The 19,056-nt window shown below is 29.8% G+C and overlaps 1 protein-coding gene across 1 annotated transcript in view; it reads right to left on the bottom strand.

The window, feature by feature from the left end:
* The window catches only part of LOC144853444 (protein O-mannosyl-transferase TMTC1-like), a 46,482-nt gene that overhangs the window by 12,807 nt on the left and 14,619 nt on the right, over window positions 1-19,056 (bottom strand). Inside the window, exons 4-8 of the mRNA XM_078711143.1 lie at window positions 10,051-10,124; window positions 8,321-8,497; window positions 7,566-7,638; window positions 5,297-5,400; window positions 3,074-3,263 (exon numbers count right to left, since the gene is read on the bottom strand). Coding sequence (XP_078567269.1) covers window positions 3,074-3,263; window positions 5,297-5,400; window positions 7,566-7,638; window positions 8,321-8,497; window positions 10,051-10,124 — 618 coding nt within the window. The remainder of the gene's footprint in view (window positions 1-3,073; window positions 3,264-5,296; window positions 5,401-7,565; window positions 7,639-8,320; window positions 8,498-10,050; window positions 10,125-19,056) is intronic.

Below are 19,056 nucleotides of genomic sequence, written 5' to 3' on the forward strand. Positions count from 1 at the left end.
TGAAACTGTGCTTCAGGATAAGAATAAATATAATAAAAAAGAATAATATATTTTCTTTTATAGGTCCCATGTTCCTGTTATATTATTAGTTTGACAGCAAATCTATTCTGCAAAATATATATCTTTTGTCTTTATTTGAAGTAACAGATCTAATAGATTATTCCAAATATATTGCCTTTTTCAGTCATTAATGGTAAACATTAAGAGGTCAAAGTTCAAAGAAAATAACTTGTAAGAAAAAAATAATAGATGTATCTGCATAAGAAGAGTAAAAAAAAATTGAATATTCAAAAAATAAAATTCTGTTTTCCCAATTATTTAGCAACTACATGGATCTTACCATCAAGTCATATAAACTCCTTGATCATAATGTATTTTTAGTAAACCTTTTACATTCATGTCTTTCTTTAATCAAACCTAATGCATTATTACCTAAAACAATATCATACAAAACATAGAGTGACAGTCAAACACTTGAGGTTAAGTCTTTACAGCTCCTTGTATGGCATTTAGTGTTTGACTTTCGGCAGATTACATTGTTTTAGCTTAGACTTTGGACTACATTACGGTCCACTCATAGAGTTTCAGTCCCTCAAGCAGATGTTTGTATCATCTTCCACGTACAAAATGCCATCACCATGGCAACAAATATCGATGTTCTACGCTAGTTAAGTACAGTCACATTTAGCATATCTTTGGTGTGTATTGGATACCGTCATTGTGTATAAGGTGACAGTTGTATAGTTTGCAAAGTACCATACCATACCAACAGAACGGATTCCCCTTGGATACTCTACATTGGCTAGCCAAAAGTGGACTACATTTGTTGCTGCACCCCACACACTAGTACTGAAATGGTTTAGATATACTGTAGATATAAGTTTGTCTGAGACTCAAATGGAACAAAATATCTATACTTTTAAAACTGTCTAATTTCAAATCAAAAACTTTCGGCATCATTTTAAACAGATCAATGATATCTGTTCGGAGAGTGATGATGTTTCAAGTCATGTGACCACTTTAAACGTAGCTTTTGGCTAGCTTATTAAAACGTGTTCTTAACACATTTGCCGTCTGACTGTTCTAATTGCTTTTTCAACATCAATGCATACAATTCACACTCTAGTAGTTTCTAGTCGGTGTGAAAAAGAAAAAAATACACTTCCTTTTAAAAATTAAAAATTCCATAATCGCCTTTTATTATGGCATCACTAACACTTGTAGTAACATGCATTTTTAAAAGATTTTCTCACTATATGTCATCTTTAGATGACAGATGATCCAATTTTTTAGTTAAATCTTACCACAAATCATTTCCAAAAATATATGGTGTATGATATGATGATGTAGGAATGAATATTTGTTTTGTATTTTAAATTATTAGATGATATTAATAATCAATACATTTTTTTCTGGCATGTTTTTTTTATATTGTCCTTGAACCGTAAGTTTCAATGCAAAGATGTTATTAATATTGCTAAGTTACAAACAATTTATAAAAATATTATGGTAGATTGAAAACATGAATAGATATGATATATTCATAGATCGATAAAGGTAATAACAAGGTACATATTAAGAATATGCAAAATTAAACTCGGCATCATAAAATTTCCATTGACCAGATTCAAACTGACCTCTTGTTTACAGCGCAAACTAATAAGCTGAAAATCATATATTATTATGATAGATTTGATAAATTGTTTTCAAAATACTGTAGTAATGTTGTTCAGCTATTGCTGCTACTCCACTACTATTACTAAATTTCTCAATTAGTTCATAAAGGAACCCTACTAAATCGCCAGATTGTCTACCTATGGTTTCAGGGTTAAAATCTTGCGATATTTTCCCATTCTCACAGAATTCCTCATCTTAAACGTTAAAAAATTAATTTCATGTATATTGCTGGCTGATTTAGAGTTTCTTTATGCCTAAAAATGTATATAAATATATATATATATATAATATATTTGCTCTGAAGAAAGGCTAGTGTTGACCAAAATCACTTCATTTTTAATCTGGATGTTTTGCTTTATCGCTTTTACAGCTTTTTGCTTACTTTATTTGTATCTCCATTGAGATCCACCCACAGAATTGTAATTTTTTTCAGTAATTTGCCTTTGGATTTATATACTGTACTATACATATTTGTCTACTATGAATATCATAGTAATGATATTTTTCAATTTATGTATTTTCAGGTGTGTTTTTATGTGTGTTCAGCATTTAAATGTCTTTCTCACTACATTCTTCACAATATTCCTAAAGCATACCTCATAAATGACTAAACAACAAATGTACATGCACATTTTTCAGGTTTTTTGCATTTTACTTTAGAACGTCACTTTCTATTTCTAAATAAAATAGAAATTGCCATCAATGTTTTTATAAATTCAAGATGAGTCTTGAATCTTGAATTCACATTTTGTACATTAGGAAATATTCATCAAGTATATTCTAGCCAATTTGAAAGGTAATATTCATTTCAGAAATTGAATGATATACAATCCGAATCAGGTAGTGTGATATGGGAACGTTTCCGATTGAAGTATTGAAATAATTATCACTAAAATTTAGCCTACAATTTTTGTCCCTACTTATTTTATTACTACAGTAGAACACTCCATTGGGATATCTGTATTAAAGGAAAATTTCCTCGTGAAACAAACAAGGGGTGATTTATGTACTAACACTGCAGTATTAAGGGGATACTTGCAGATGTCCCTATAATAGGGTTTTTATATGCATAGTTTTCTGTGGTTTTTTCTGATTTTAACCTGAAATCATCTGCTTAATTAATATGCTGATATCCTAACATTAAACCACTGTATACCTACGTTATGTATATGATATTTTTTTTTTTTTTTTTATCTGCCTGTTTAAATATCATCTTTGTCTATAGGCATGTCTTCCACAAGCATTTTGCTTTTTTTGAGCTTTTATCTTTTATTTTTTTACCTACATTTTGTTAACTGTTTTTCTTGAAGTAAATAAATGTCACTTTGAATTGAATTGAATGGTTCAAATTTGAGAACAGATAGTATGTATTAAATGTCTCAAAATGTATACTTACTTTTGCTATAAAAATTGCATACACTGTTAATCCCACCAGAATCACAAAGAAAAGTAACGTAGCTAGATTACGTATATCAAGAACGCTCTCAACCAGCGGTATACTAGCCATCTGCCAATCATATGATAAAATGAGGGGACATAATAGTAGCCACACATTGAACACACACAGGTATGAAAAAGTCAAAAATCTGAGGGGAAAAAAATTGTTAAACAGTGTGTTAGGTATTTAGGCCTATATATCTAGCACTATTATTAAAGGTAAAGATGAGTCCTGTATTCATTCTGAACATAGAGGAATGAGCTGTTAGAGTCCATTACATTTAAGCCTGTTTATTATGTAGTAGGGTGGTCAGTTCCTTTTCAATAGTACCCTTATTGGTTTAAATTGAATATTTTAAAGTATTACAGTATTGAGTATTAAGTGTTAAAAAATAAATTAATTAATTAATCAAAATTAAATACATACCTCCCAAAGATTGTCATTTTCTAGTTTTAATATTTATATTTAAATAAAAGTGGTCTGGATTTGTTTAATAGAGCATATTATAGTTCAGTTAATACAAGATTTAAATTATCTGATTCTGTTGTGAAAGTAGACGGAATTAATGGTAGGCTTTACAGTATTACCCCTCTCTCCCAATGGAAAACTAATTTAAGTTTATTTGCATCTTTATGAAGGTTAAATGACTCAAAACGGAAGTCCTTTTAACTTTTTAGTCATGTAATATCAAAACAATATAAAGATTAATAAAAAATACATATTAATATCTGCATTATCAATTCTATATGACAAATAAAATTGTATTTTTTTATCAATTGTATAATAATTATATATTGTTATATATTGAAGGTTTGCATGGTGAAATCAAATGTTGATATAAAGTTTGCGGTACACCACGTGTATTAATTCTGAAAAGAACTGCTGAGTTTCTCAACGTTTCGATCATATATTTAAATATGTATAATAATTATTATGACAAAATGTTACTGATGCATGGCAGTTCCCAGGTTGTTATAACAAATATAATTATTAAAATACAATACGCATTAATACCACATAATTTTGCCAGAAAATATTACAAATATAAACAACAAATACGAGACAACATATCTATATTACAAATGAATACATTTACCAAACAGCCTCAGGGTCTAATTTTCTAAATCTGGCCGAAAACACAAGAAATAACGAAGAAGCAAATCTGTATAAAGATTCAATTAACAACAAAAGCTAAAAGTATAATATTTCCCCAGGGTGTATTAAACGTAGTTGTTACTGTTGAGAGAACTCTAAAAAGACTATATCTATATAGTTGTAATGACTCCTTACAAATGTTTCGGTAGTGTGGTTTGCTCGTTGTTAACGACTCGTAACGGAATCCAAAGTATCAGCTGTATGACAATTGTTAGCCTTAATTTACCCACAGGGCGATTTCATTTTGTTAATAAGACGAGACTAACTTGACGACGACATACAAATACGATGAAAGCTGTGTAATGAGTTCTTTTTGTAAAAACAAGAATCTGTTTTTCTTGAATGAATAAATAATTGAATTGTCGATCAACAAATCATTACATTATCATAGTCTAAAAATAGTCCAATATTTTTTTTTTTGTCACTGGTTTTCAAAAAGGAAAAAACGAATAAATCAAATGCCACATAAAAAAATTAATGTATAAATTGTATTTAAAACTGTTGTGAACAATGCTTTAAAAATTAACTGTGCATATATACTATTATTTAACGATGCACTGTAAAATGAGCTTACTACAAAAGTGTCATAATCACTGCATTTATGTATTTAATCTTATATGCTGTTATTTTTAATTTTATGAGGTCCTAATATTATTTACTATTATCTTAATTTAATACTGTAGATAATTTGTTCAGAGTCCTGATATAAAGGTGAAAATACATTCACAAGACAATACAACAATACAGTAGTACAACAAATCTGAGAGTGGAGATTTGTTTTGTCAGAAAAAAATTGACATCTGACAGGATTTGGAACCAAAAGCTCTGATATGTGTACCTAACATATTAACCACTTGAGAGCTACAGTTGGTAAGATCATTTATATTTCAAATCTACCTTTGAACTTATGTTTTTAGACCTGACATTTGCTTTCTACTATTCAATCTATACAACTCTACTAAACACAATATTTTTCTAAGGAATTTGATACACACATTATACGTTGAAATCACATTCATCATTTACCTCGTGGAACAATGTGTCGCGTATGAAGCCGGATTGTCTTGATCTGAAAACGGCGGTAATTCCCCTTTCATCATCCAAATACGAAACATGAACAAAGAACATAACTGTAGAGATAGAAAATAGATAATTGCAGATACGTCTTTATGAATGAGAGTAATTCCCATTGTTTATGAGTCATTGAAATAATATGAGCTGGTTTTTAATAGAAAAATTGATGATACTTTTAAAAGTGATATTGTTTTTTATAATATTTTGTTTATTAAAGATGTATTGTCTCCAAAAACATGAAACATAAAGATTAATTAAATCAGATTTTGAATAGTTTATTTTTATAGTTAAGTTAATCACTTTAGTAGAAGAAAAAAAACAACAAATTATGTTTTCACTTATAAAATGACAAAATAAATGGTCGATTTCAACCAAGAACCCATTGGCTGGCAACTAATTTTTGTTCAAAGCGGATATTAATTATTATGTGACATTAAAAAAATATTCAACAAAAAAAAAAGTTACAAATTATTTTTTTCAAGGGGACAATTGTAAAAACAGAGAAAATCATCATTAAATTTGGTTTGTTGATTTAGGATGTTTATTTTTCGAATATTATTATTCTAAGAACTGATTTAATGCCGCTTTCTTTATTCATTATTTTCTTTGTTTCTGAATCTCTCGGCATTACACAAAGTGATTTCATTGACTCTTCTATAGATTAAATAAATTTGTATTAACTCACAAATTTGAATAGCATCCACTTTTTGAATTTCATTAAAGTGTTGAATTAAACTACTACTTTTGATTCTCTGTCTCTAGGTTTGTTTGTGTGCATTTATAAGAATGCAGAATGCAAATATATAAATTATAATATCTATGATGCAATGCTTATAAATATATAAGATGGAAGCAGTGAATACATTGAGTAAAGTTTACTTTAGTACAGTAGGTTATAAAAGAAATAATGGATTGTTAGGTTTGTTGAATTGAAAGAAAATGTTCATTATTTCAATCATGACCGTTATATTCAACTCATAAAAATATTCTCACTATTCAACTCATAAACATTGATTGTTTGTATACTGTATATCACACAGTGATGATATCAGGAAAGACAGAGTTAAGATAAGATAATAAGATTTATAAAGCGCACATATCCACAAAGTGCTCAAGGCGCTTGTGAAAAACCATGAAATTACTAACCTTGAAACTAAAAACAACAACAAATTTTGAAAAAAACAGGGGAAAAAACATTTTTGACTGGTCTATTTAAAGTATATTCTTCTATGAAAACAAAAAATCATGATTAAAAATAATGGGGAGTATGAAATACTTTGATTAGAATTTTTAGTAGGAAGAACTGCTACTCCTACAGTGTATATATATATTTTTTAAATAGAATCATTATAAAGTAATAAGAAAATCACTTTCTTGAGACTGTTTTATCATTTGTTTCACATTACTATCTCATTTTATTCTATGATAAATAACTATTTTGTATTTTTAATCATAGTTGATTCGTTTCGTAAATAATTTATTTTCTGTCTTAAAAATCTCCGCAAAAATGTATATGGATTATTATTTTAACAGATTACTTACTTAAGAAACACCTTTCTAATTCCATTTCAAAAAGCATGCAAGCGATAAAGAATGCATACCTAACGTCATATGAGAATTAAATTGATTGCGAAAAGAATTGTAATCTCAGAAGGTGAGAATAAAATCATGTTTTAATGTCATGCATGATCGTATTTGAGAATTGCGAAAGTATGGTGAGAAAATTGGAATACTAGGGGATCAAGGTACTAGAAATAAGTATTGATCTAATCTTAAAAGATTTAGGCTATAATTAGGATAATCGAAAGTGGATAAAGTTGGATTAAACATGATGTTGTTAAGACTTGCATACGATACGATCGACATGACATCACAGCTTTTCGAGAAGCCTAAGGTGCTTAGATTTTAAGACTGAGTTGATTATTGACGCTCGTTGTAATTGTAAAGTTAGTAGCCATAATTGAAGATAAACATTGATTTATGAAATTTAAGAAGAATATTGAGGAAGGTGGATATTGCAAATGAGATTTGATCTTCAGAGTGAATGGTTTGTTGAGCGGATGCGTGACTTATGTAAGATTTCATTTATATTTTAAATGAACAGTACTAATTAAACTGGCTGCCTTTGTATGCTGACCAACTGTTCATACTTTAAAGAACATAATGCTTAATTTCGTTTTATTTAATGTTTATCTAAATGCAAACAAAATAAATATCTCACAGTGATAAAACATGTAGCTCCTCTTTTCAACAGCGGTGCACAATCCATCGTAATTCTTCGAGTCTGCACAATTCTGCAATAACAATAAAACAACAAATGTGTTTTGTTTAAATTATAGTGCAACGTACTATTGTTTAATCGGTTAGTAGATTTCTCAGAGCACTTACCAATCACTGGAACATTTTCCAACAAATAAATTTCCGCCGACAGCATCTTCATTTCATTCATTTATATTTTGATAGCCCGCTCAATTAACATTCAGTTAAATGCCATGGACATTTATCAACATCAGTTATTATTAAAAATATATTGATGTTGGAAAGCCTCATGATTATGATGTTTTTCAGCCTAATATATCGAACAAGCAGCTGGGTATTTATTAATACTACAGCACTTGCTAAGAAGGCTATACATTAACAAAATTGAAAGTTTTATCGTGGATATAGAATAGTAATTTAAGGCTGGTTTCCATAAAATTGATACAGCATTGATAAGGATTCTCTATGTGCAAGAGTAGTCAACAACAAAAATTGGTTCTAGTAAATTACAAAATATATCAAGCTACATCTCTGGAGAGAATGGAAGAAGACAAGATATTACTTATACATTTCCTCAAGTTTATTTTCAGAAAATAAATATCATTCTATAAAGAAATCAAATATCTTGAGACATATTTCATTAAAATTTAATGTCAAATCAAATTTATAGTGTAAAAACAAATCAAGTTTACGGTTCGATAAAGTATTTATGTTCACCTTGCGATGCCTTTGTTACACAGAACAATCACGTCGTACGCTACGACGACGAGAAGACACGTAACGCCATGTTCTTTGATCAGCATACTCGTGGCCCCAAGGAAGATTGCTACAAGGAACAATCCTGGTCTTGTTGTGGTGGGAAACCCACTTGGTATTTCATCTGTGGACACGCTCCTAAGAAAGAAAGATAACTTTGTATGATTTGTACAGCAACGATTTTAAAATAATGAAATTATTATTTTTAATTTAATGTCGTAATTTAGTTGTGGTTAGCTTTGTTTTTTCAGTTTAAAAAAAAATAATTTAAATTACATTTGAGATATGAGGTTATTTTAATTAATATTAGTATGTGTATTAAATAATCTAGAATTCTATTAATGAATGATTGTCTGAAAGAAGGGGGAACATGATGCATTAAACAAACATTTACAGGTCAGTTATATTTGAGAACATATAAAACTGTACATTTTGATGTCTAAAAGATGTTTGAATAATCGCATCAAAGCATACTGTAGGTAATCTAGCTATCGACATTTGTAATAAAACACAGCGGGTTGATTTCAAAACCACTGATGTTTGGAAACTTAATCCCACATAACATACGCCATCAATACTAATTTAATTCTAGTCGGCTATAAGTACGACACATGAAACCAGGACGTTAGATGTCAACATCTACACAGACTGTGTCACATTGTAAGGCGTACTTGTTTACGATCAAGGTATATGTTTCAACAACCAATGTATCTTTACTATGAGTAGAATTACACCACGAAATTGAGCCTAATTGAACAAACCAATATTATCCAACAATGTTGTATTTACTTGGAATAAACTAGGCTTTTTGTCTAGTTGTTCCAAAAGACTTTCATGCTTATTTCGTTTTATGATTTGATCGATTGAAGTATGATATCAATTGAAATTCCATCTTAAATTAGTTTGATGTAAATAATATGTTTTACTTATTCTAGCCAAAACATCTTCTAAAACTAGGCATATTTAGGGGGTAACCCCTCCGCATCCATCCTTCAATATAATATGGCTGAAATTTCAGACTTTTAAATTAAGGACATTTTCAGAGCAGAAACCTTTCTTAAATTTAAATTTTAAGATTGATTATTTTTAGCTTAGTCTATTCAATAAAAGCGAGATTTATAGCAGCAACTAGTTTGTGTGTCATTCATTTAAAATAAATTATTTGGCATGTGTAAATTTGTTACAAAATTGAGTTGTACCATTTAGTAAAATTTATGATACTTTATGATATAATTTGTCTAAGTTATTACAGATACTTTGTAAAACTTATTTATGTCAAGTAAAGTGGGTTAAGCGTGGAAGTTGATTCTATATATTATTTGATAAAGTTATAACTGTGTGTTCAGTAAAAAAATCTTATTTGTTATTTATTTGTTAATTTCAACATTTAACAGTCAAAACATGTATAAAAATTGAGAAAATGAAAAACATTTTCCCTACTCTGGTATTAAATATGGTACTGTACTTGGTACATTGAGAACATGTGAAAAAAAACCCAAATTGTTGGGACTCAACAGATAACTGTAGGTCGAATCTAACCTGAGCTGAGGTGGTCTAGTGGTATGAATTGAGAATAATATTTACAATTATTGCAAGAGTTACTTAAAGTAGCTCTCTCTCCTACTTTAGTATTTAAACCATGGAAGTAGTCCTTATTATTAATCAGATATTGAAAATAAAAAGATTATTACCGAACATAGAGGAATATAGTTAATAAGAAAAATAAACACGCCAATATATCCGCTCTACCAACAACGCCAGCAACCTGCAAGACAAAACAATAATAGCAAATCAAACAATTTATTTAGATTCTAGAAGTAATTAACTGTAATTAACAAATACATCTTGATTATGTTCAGTAATCAGTATAATCAGTATTTTTAATGTTAATCAACTTTTTTTTAAATCAATTTTATATTTTTTATGGAATTGTCTGAAAATGCAAAGAGACTTTTTTTAAATTTTAATTCATAATATTTTTTTATATTTATCTTTGCCTTAAGCTAAGATGGTCCAAGTATCTATTGATTTTAACATTGTGGTTTATTCTTTTATAATATTAATTTAACTTGTTGAGAAAAAAAATGTTCAGATCAACATTAATATTTGATCTTCATTAACCATAGCATGCAGACATATCACAATTTTACGGTAAATTCAGTTTTGTCTTAATGATGCAGAAATGTGACAAATTTATTTTGATAAATAAACAAGTGTAAAATGAATCAGCAAGAAAGAAATTATTAAAATTGATTAATTTATTTGGATAGATTCATGCATAGAAATCATCAGTCTACTGAGATTTTTAACCTTTACTATCTAACTATTATATAACTATCTGTATTATAATAGCCATACTGAACTATACTCTATTCCTCAAGCCAAACCTGCTTGTACAGGGCCGTAGCCATCAGTACGGTTGGTAAGGTTTCAACCTGACCACTTTTTCACAGAGGCCTTTGATAACCCAGTGGCTTGAACAGAGATTGTTCCATTTTCTTGTGAAAACCGCACCACTTTATTTCTTGTGACTACATCATCACTACTGTAGTTCTAAATCCTATGCATTCATTCACAATCAATTGTGTTTATGTTTCAAATGCAAAAGCTCCAATTGGTCAATGCAAAATCTATTATTTTAAAAGAGCTTACCATAATAATCAAAAGATTTTAATATTAATCCATATTTTTGAAAAACATTCTGTTTTTATTAGAACAACTGTATCGCTAAAATTCTCTGCATTCACAGATTACAGAAGGATCAGATGGACGCAATCATCAAACTAATCATTTAAGTACACCAAGTAATGATGTCTTTTGTGATGCTTAGAGTCTGTATGTAGTTTCCATAACAAAGTGATTCAATTGGTAGGGTTGTTAGCCCAATGCAATGATAAACGATAAGAGGCTGTGAACATTGAGGTAACCCTTATTCTTTCCTAAATATGCATTGGGTTGTTGTAAGTCTAAGAAAATTTTCTACCACCAGAACTATCAATCAATCAAATATTTATAGAACACCAATTACAAAAAGATGATCAAATGCGCATTGTATCCTGAAATTTGCTAAAGAAATAAGTTTTTAAATTAATTTTAAATGAATCAAAAGTGGGAGAGAGTTTGACAGAAGGTGAGACTTTGTTACAAAAAGAGGAGGTAACAAAAGGAGCTTCCACAGTAGGGCTTAGTGTAGAAACAGGGAAACAGATCGCAATGATTTGTCAGAAGAGACGAGATGGATCTACACAATATAATACATTGATATCACCATCCTAACAATCTATATTGTGTCAATCAATTTTTTACAAAAATGTTTAAACATGGTTGCATAATAGAAGAACTTCTCCATTTGGACCACTTCATGGTTGCACTATGGAGGTAATTCCTCTATGGTGGTTGCACTATGGAGGTAATTCTTGCACTATGGAGGTAATTCCTCTATAGTGGTTGCACTATGGAGGAAATTCCTCTATGATGGTTGCACTATGGAGGTAATTCCTCTATGGTGGTTGCACTATGGAGGTAATTCCTCTATGTTGGTTGCACTATGGAGGTAATTCCTCTATAGTGGTTGCACTATGGAGGTAATTCCTCTATGGTGGTTGCACTATGGAGGTAATTCCTCTATGGTGATTGCACTATGGAGGTAATTCCTCTATGGTGATTGCACTATGGAGGTAATTCCTCTATGGTGGTTGCACTATGGAGGTAATTCCTCTATGGTGGTTGCACTATGGAGGTAATTCCTCTATGGTGGTTGCACTATGGAGGTAATTCCTCTATGGTGGTTGCACTATGGAGGTAATTCCTCTATGGTGGTTGCACTATGGAGGTAATTCCTCTATGGTGGTTGCACTATGGAGGTAATTCCTCTATGGTGATTGCACTATGGAGGTAATTCCTCTATGGTGGTTGCACTATGGAGGTAATTCCTCTATGGTGGTTGCACTATGGAGGTAATTCCTCTATGGTGGTTGCACTATGGAGGTAATTCCTCTATGGTGGTTGCACTATGGAGGTAATTCCTCTATGGTGGTTGCACTATGGAGGTAATTCTTGCACTATGGAGGTAATTCCTCTATGGTGGTTGCACTATGGAGGTAATTCCTCCATGCTGATCACACAGTACTACAGATTGACAATTGACAATTCATTCATTGTATTAACTTTCTCATAAATTCCACTAAAATAACAATCTTATTATAAATCAGTGTTTATTATTTAATCTTTCATAATACAAAAGTATTTAACTTTTGACTTTGGAGTAACGGAGCCTTTGTAAACATTCCTATTGTATTGTGAATATAAATCTTCATTGTTACGAATTCTGCTGGTTTAGGGCTGCCTGGCTAAACACACAGTTTACCATCATTTTATATAAATACCTTTTCAGTACAATTAATTCAATTGTATTTGATTTATTGTATGAGAATCAGAATTATTATTGGGTTACTGAGGTAAAGCATGTTCTTAGATTGTATTGACTTGGATGTCCCTCATACTCTCAATCTTTATTTAGAGTTTATATGATCATAAATGGGCCACACAAAATATCAAGACATGTTGTAATATATTGTACAAGTAAGAATAGAATTTTACTAGCTGCATTCTTTTTCATAATAAAACTCACTCAAGTTTTGCAAATTACCTTCTATCATAAGCAATGTTTTAAAGATAGTAAAAATGATATATAACTTGAGTTGTTCTATTCTAAGTCAGGCGAATTTGCAAACATAACAACGCCGCCGACAGGTCTCGTTATCAGTTTAGCCAGGTGCCGCAAACGCGTCATGATCCATATCCAAAATGTAGGTCATGTTTCAAAGACAGTAAAACAATAATGAAAACAATTAAACATAATTCATGAGTATACGACATAATAAAACAAAATGTGTATTTTTGCACGCAAGTTTAATATTAAACTATTTATACTTTAAAAAATGTGGGTGCCCAAGTTTTTACGCATTATTGTATTTAGCTGAATTATAGCACCACGAGGCATAATTTGAGAAGCGACATTTATTTTTACTACAACTAACCAATTTTAGTAGAATACACAGTGAGAATATCTTGCATGTTTGTGTTATGCATGAAAATAAACTGAAACATTAAGATTTTATGTGTGCCTTTAAAAAGAATAGAGTATAAATGTACTGAACAATGTCATGTGTAATTCATATTTAATTATTTCTTCTCTTTTAATACAAACAAAGGATGTATTATGACTCATAATAATTTAATATGGCAAAGTGATACTCTTGAGTATTAAGTTGAAAGTTTCTGGTACAAGAGTTAGCCAATTCTCGGTATTGCTTCTATGATTTCTGTATACAGTGACTGTATTATGTTAAGGTCCTCTCCTATAATACTGGAAAAATAATGCCATGTGGAGATACAGTACCGGGTGTAGTTTAAAACAGTTTCCTAAAGCTCTGTCTACACTATCAAACTAGTTTGACAACAAAAATGTGCCCAAATATGGTAGTGATATGCCAAAATATGGTAGTGATATGCCCAAATATGGTAGTGATATGACATCATCATGTCTATGGGCACATCACATTTTGTTGCCACATAAAGTTTGATAGTGTAGACAGAGCTTTTACATTCATTTCAATATTTACACACACAGAGGTATATTTTGGTTGGAATGAAAAATGTTAACCTCGTACAGAAATTGTGCCGAGGACACTCATTTAAGTTTGAGCATTGCACTTAATACTATAACAAATTACTATTAATATAAAACAATTAGCGACATGCTAGAAATGTCCTCTGTTGCAATGTGGACATACAATTTAAATGGATAACCTTTTCGTTAACTAGAACATCGTTAGGCTTTTACATCGGTAATTGTGATTCTTTGATTTATATAGTATAGTAGATTTTGCGTTTGATATTAATAGAATTCTAGGATGAAATTCGGTCATATGACTAATAACCTAAATTAAATAACTGTACTGCACTTCAGTTGGGAAAAAGAATTAAAAGCTTTTTTTTTTAAAAAGAAACTAGTGTTTCTAACCGAGTTAGTGTGTTAAAGTTTTCAGACATTATTAATTAATTTTACTAGGTTGTTCACAGGGAGCACAATTCACCGCAAACGTGTATAATAATGTCATAAATAATAATTAGATTTGAACACATAAAGATAATTCTCATAAAAAGTTAGTGCATTTTTCTTTGGTGTAAAGTATAATTGTATAATCTCCGACTTATTTTTATTTATTAAAGAAAGAGGAACTCGTAAAACCTGAAATTTGTTTGTGTCAAGGTAAATCCCAACAAATCAGGGAAACTGAGGAAAACACCTGACAGCCAGAAATGACTTAACGATCTCTAACAAGACAGATCAATTTCACTTTCAGTTAATCTTCAATATTTATTGAATTATGGTAATTTAAGAAATGGTAATTTAAGAAAAATAAACTGTCACTAATTAAATCAGATATTCATTAGACGTTTAATTGAAATTAATTATTCATTATTTAATCAGATGATGCCATTGACCTTCAGCACTGGAAACTTCAAGAAAACAATTAACATCGGCGAGAATGTAATAAGTTTCTTGAACATGACATTTCCAAAGGTTGAGTGAGGCAATAGATGAGAATAATGTTGTCCAGAAATAGAAATTGTTTTTTTACTGGATTACATTTAAATATTAATGAATAAATGGCGGTAAATGAATAATGTAATGGTTTTAAATCCTTAAAAACAAAACCAGAAACCATTTGAAAATGACAATTTAGAAAACAAACAAATTCTAAAATTGAATTAAAGGGGAATTTAATGTTCCATATCTTTTGTATTCACAAAATTACACAACAGTGGCGCTGGCAGTCTATGAATGAGTGCCGCTTACCTGGATAAACCAATAATAGCACTCTCTCACCTCAAAGATACAAAAAGAAGAAATCAATTGAGCACACCTATCAGGTAATGGAGCTGGCCTCCAACTGCTGACCGTGCATCTAGTTGGACCATTTTTTCATAAAGTCATCAGTAGTGAAAATATATTAACCGAATGTATCATAAAATTTAAAACAGTGATTGGTTGTCAGTTTGATTTTCACAAAAAAATTTATCTATTCCCTCCAGTAATGACGCTAGTAATGACACAACAATGAACATTTTCTAAAATATCAAACACACAACAATAAAAGTGGGACGAATCCAAAATAAATCCGATAAATAATGACTGGACAAATGTGTACTTTATATTCAAAATACAAATCATTAAAAAAAATCCATTAAAGCGTGAATTTTCCCGTTAAGATTATCCGCAAATGATTGCAACTGACGACACGATATTTTAGCTGTTAATATTTTCTTTAAATTACCGAATGTTTCTAACAAAGAGTAATGGTACATGCCAGGAATGATTGAGTACTATGTTTCACCAACATTAAAGCGACACCAAATTCCATGCTTAGTTGAATGTTCAAAATGTTTATATTTTATAAATCAACGTTTTTCCAATTTATGAATATGTGTTTTCTGATAGGTCTATAGAAAATATGACCATATTTAAAATTATGTATTTTTCATATTATTGCTATTTTACTATAAATTAGGCCGAACGCTCATTCAAGGATTAAGTGGATTCATGAAACCTAAAATTAATTTAAAAGGACATTTCAGACTTTGTGATCCTCAAACATAAAAGATCAGTCTCCACATGAATTTGAATGGCATATAGTATGGAACAATGATGAGGCTATCGGTACAGTCAACTGTATGTGTAATTCAAAGAATTCTATTGACACAGTAAACTGTGTGCCTTTGTTCTGTCTATTGGCACAGAGAACTAGACATGTGGTTGACTGACTAACTCTACATTAGATGCATGGTTAACCATGACAATAGAAAATAATAAATAAAATGCACCGTTGACCATACCGAAAGCCACTTCCTCAAGAATGGCACAGAGCAAATTTGTTTGAGGTCAGAATGAGAAAAAAAAAATGGAATTCTCCGTCTGGTAATATGTACCTGTCTCTTTCAGACCTTTATCTTTCTTCAATATATCATTTCTTTTATCATTATTTCAAGTTTGATATATTTCGTAAGACAACATGCACTATAGAAAAAAATATATAAAAATAATAGAAAATAGCAATAGAAAAAAACCACATTGAGAAAATCTAAATAAAATTTCTTTAGGTAATCTTAGACAATGTAGGTTAGGTCAGGAGGCATTAAACGAATGATGATAATTTAACTTTCGAAAGCAGCAGGAATATCATTTACAGCTAAAAATTCAAGCCGAGTAGAAAATGTAAAAGTGAAATGCGTAGGTTTGTTTTAAAATTGCACAATTATAAACAAGAGTAAGTACACATACAAATGAAGGGATAGTGCACAAGTATACAAACAATTTGATAAGATATAGTTCATTCATTCAGTTGACAATACAAACGAATACACAAATAGTGTACAAATACAAATAAGAAACACAATACACTACTATTTACAGCAAATATTTGTCGACATGTTAGCAAGATTAGAATGCGAGTTTGAGAAAACTCCCTCATTTAATGTAAGAACAGTAAAAAGCCTAATGTTCAAATTGTAATACTCAGGGAAGGTTGAAACAATATGAATAGAATTTTTTTTTTCTCTCTTTTGTGGGGGTAACCCACTTTTATTGCAATGATCAACAATATGATACAGGTTATATTATCTATCTATCAATAAATATATATAAGTGATATTGCACAGTCTGATGTAAAAAGATTATAGAAAATATTTTGATATTGTGTTGAAATCTAAATATGATAAAACAAATATGTATACAGTGAAAGATTGATATTCAGTATTAAAAATTGAGATTAGGTATAATAATAATAAAATGGTATATTGCATTATAAGATTACATTGATAAAAACATTTTGAACATAATATTGCTTTCATGATATATGAATAGAATTGATGTAGAGACAATATAATAAAAATTAATTATTTAATTTCATTCATCTTATTATTTAATGTTACAAATTTGGAATTATAATAGTTAGAGAACAATAATGAGATGAATGGTTGTCTTTTTATAGGATAATAGAAACTTATGTATGACCGTTTTAGTTGCTTGAAGCCACCATTAAAAAAGGTATAGCTGTTTAATACTACTAGTGACCGAAATTATCATGTCAGTTTCTATTAGTTCAGTGAATATGTTTAAAGAACAATATTATTCTCAATCGTAATTACTTTTAGACGTGCTAATACTTCACTTGCATTGCCTCATCATTCAGATGGGATGTCTAGTTTCTGGTCTTATTACTGTAGTTATTTTGGTGTACTGATCAAGAGGTGTACTGATCAAGAGGTGTACCTATGGCTGTTTAGTTGGGGTGCCTACTCGACTATTATTTGGTCTATAGTATTAGTATAAATTTTAGTGTTGTTCCACGCCCGATATACCATAAGTGGTAACATTTGCAAAAATTACATGATAAAATAAAATGGTAACAGTAGAAAATTATGGAATTTACATTTCTGATGTGTAAAATCACTATAAGTACACAGATAAAGTACGGCCACAATACATTCATTATCTTTTCCTAATACTTTATACCAAAAGATTAGAACTTAAAATGAACCAACTAGCTTTTTAACTAGATTCAACATACGTAGTAGACACGTGAGACGAATACACTATACACGACTTACACAGCCCGATTACTCCACATGTTTTTGATCTCACCATTAAACGTATAAAATAAAACAGCATCAGAGTAATAAAAGATAATCTATGTCATTTTAACGTAACTCAGATGCAATCATAATCAGTGGGTCTTGAAACCTATCATCTATAGTATAGAACCAGGTTTAAATAATACAAATTGATGCGGCATGTATATACTCTCACTGCCAATGTATAAATAGAAACATGATCCGTATTACTTTAAAATACATAAATAAAATTGAGAAATATATCTTATTGCATAGCAACTTCTAAATATTTTTGATGATTTATTAAAATTATTAATCCTAATGCCATCACACTGTGGGTACTGTAGGTCTTAAAACTGAATGATTTGTTTTTATATTTTTTGAATATTATCATCTAAAGGCTTAAAATACATATTAATTACATTATACACTGCGTACTGTAGGTAGCCAAATTATTCAAAATTGAATTATGCACTATTATTATTAAAAGATAAAATTATTGATACATTTGTATTACATTATCTAAGATTTGTTACTAATAACACATGCATGTTAATAGCATATTTTTTATATGCATCACCTGAAATGATTATATTTATTACATATCTATATTGTATAATTTGTTTTACTAAATGATATGAGATGGAAGTGAGAGGAGAGAAATACCACGTATCAATAACGTAAACAGAAATTTCAAAATTGTTATTAAATATAGTTTTATTATAGTTTATCAACATTAACATATTCACACTAATAGCTAAAAATATAGTATACTTAATACACGCTTCATTTACATGATAATTACGTATTGTTTCGTTAGTATGCCAAATAAGGAAAAAAAACTAAATTGACATACTTTCAATTTTTTTCACAGCTTCTTCTACGTTGTCATAAATTTATCATGAATATTTATGAACTATGGTGGCCGTCTCAATTTAATTAAATTTATTATTTGAATTAATTTAAATTTCTTTTTGATGATTGTTACAAACTAGTTACTAGATCATAATAGGTTTTGA

The sequence above is a fragment of the Antedon bifida genome, chromosome 1 (genome assembly GCF_963402885.1).
Source record: "Antedon bifida chromosome 1, ecAntBifi1.1, whole genome shotgun sequence".
NCBI classification, from domain to species: Eukaryota; Metazoa; Echinodermata; class Crinoidea; order Comatulida; family Antedonidae; genus Antedon; species Antedon bifida.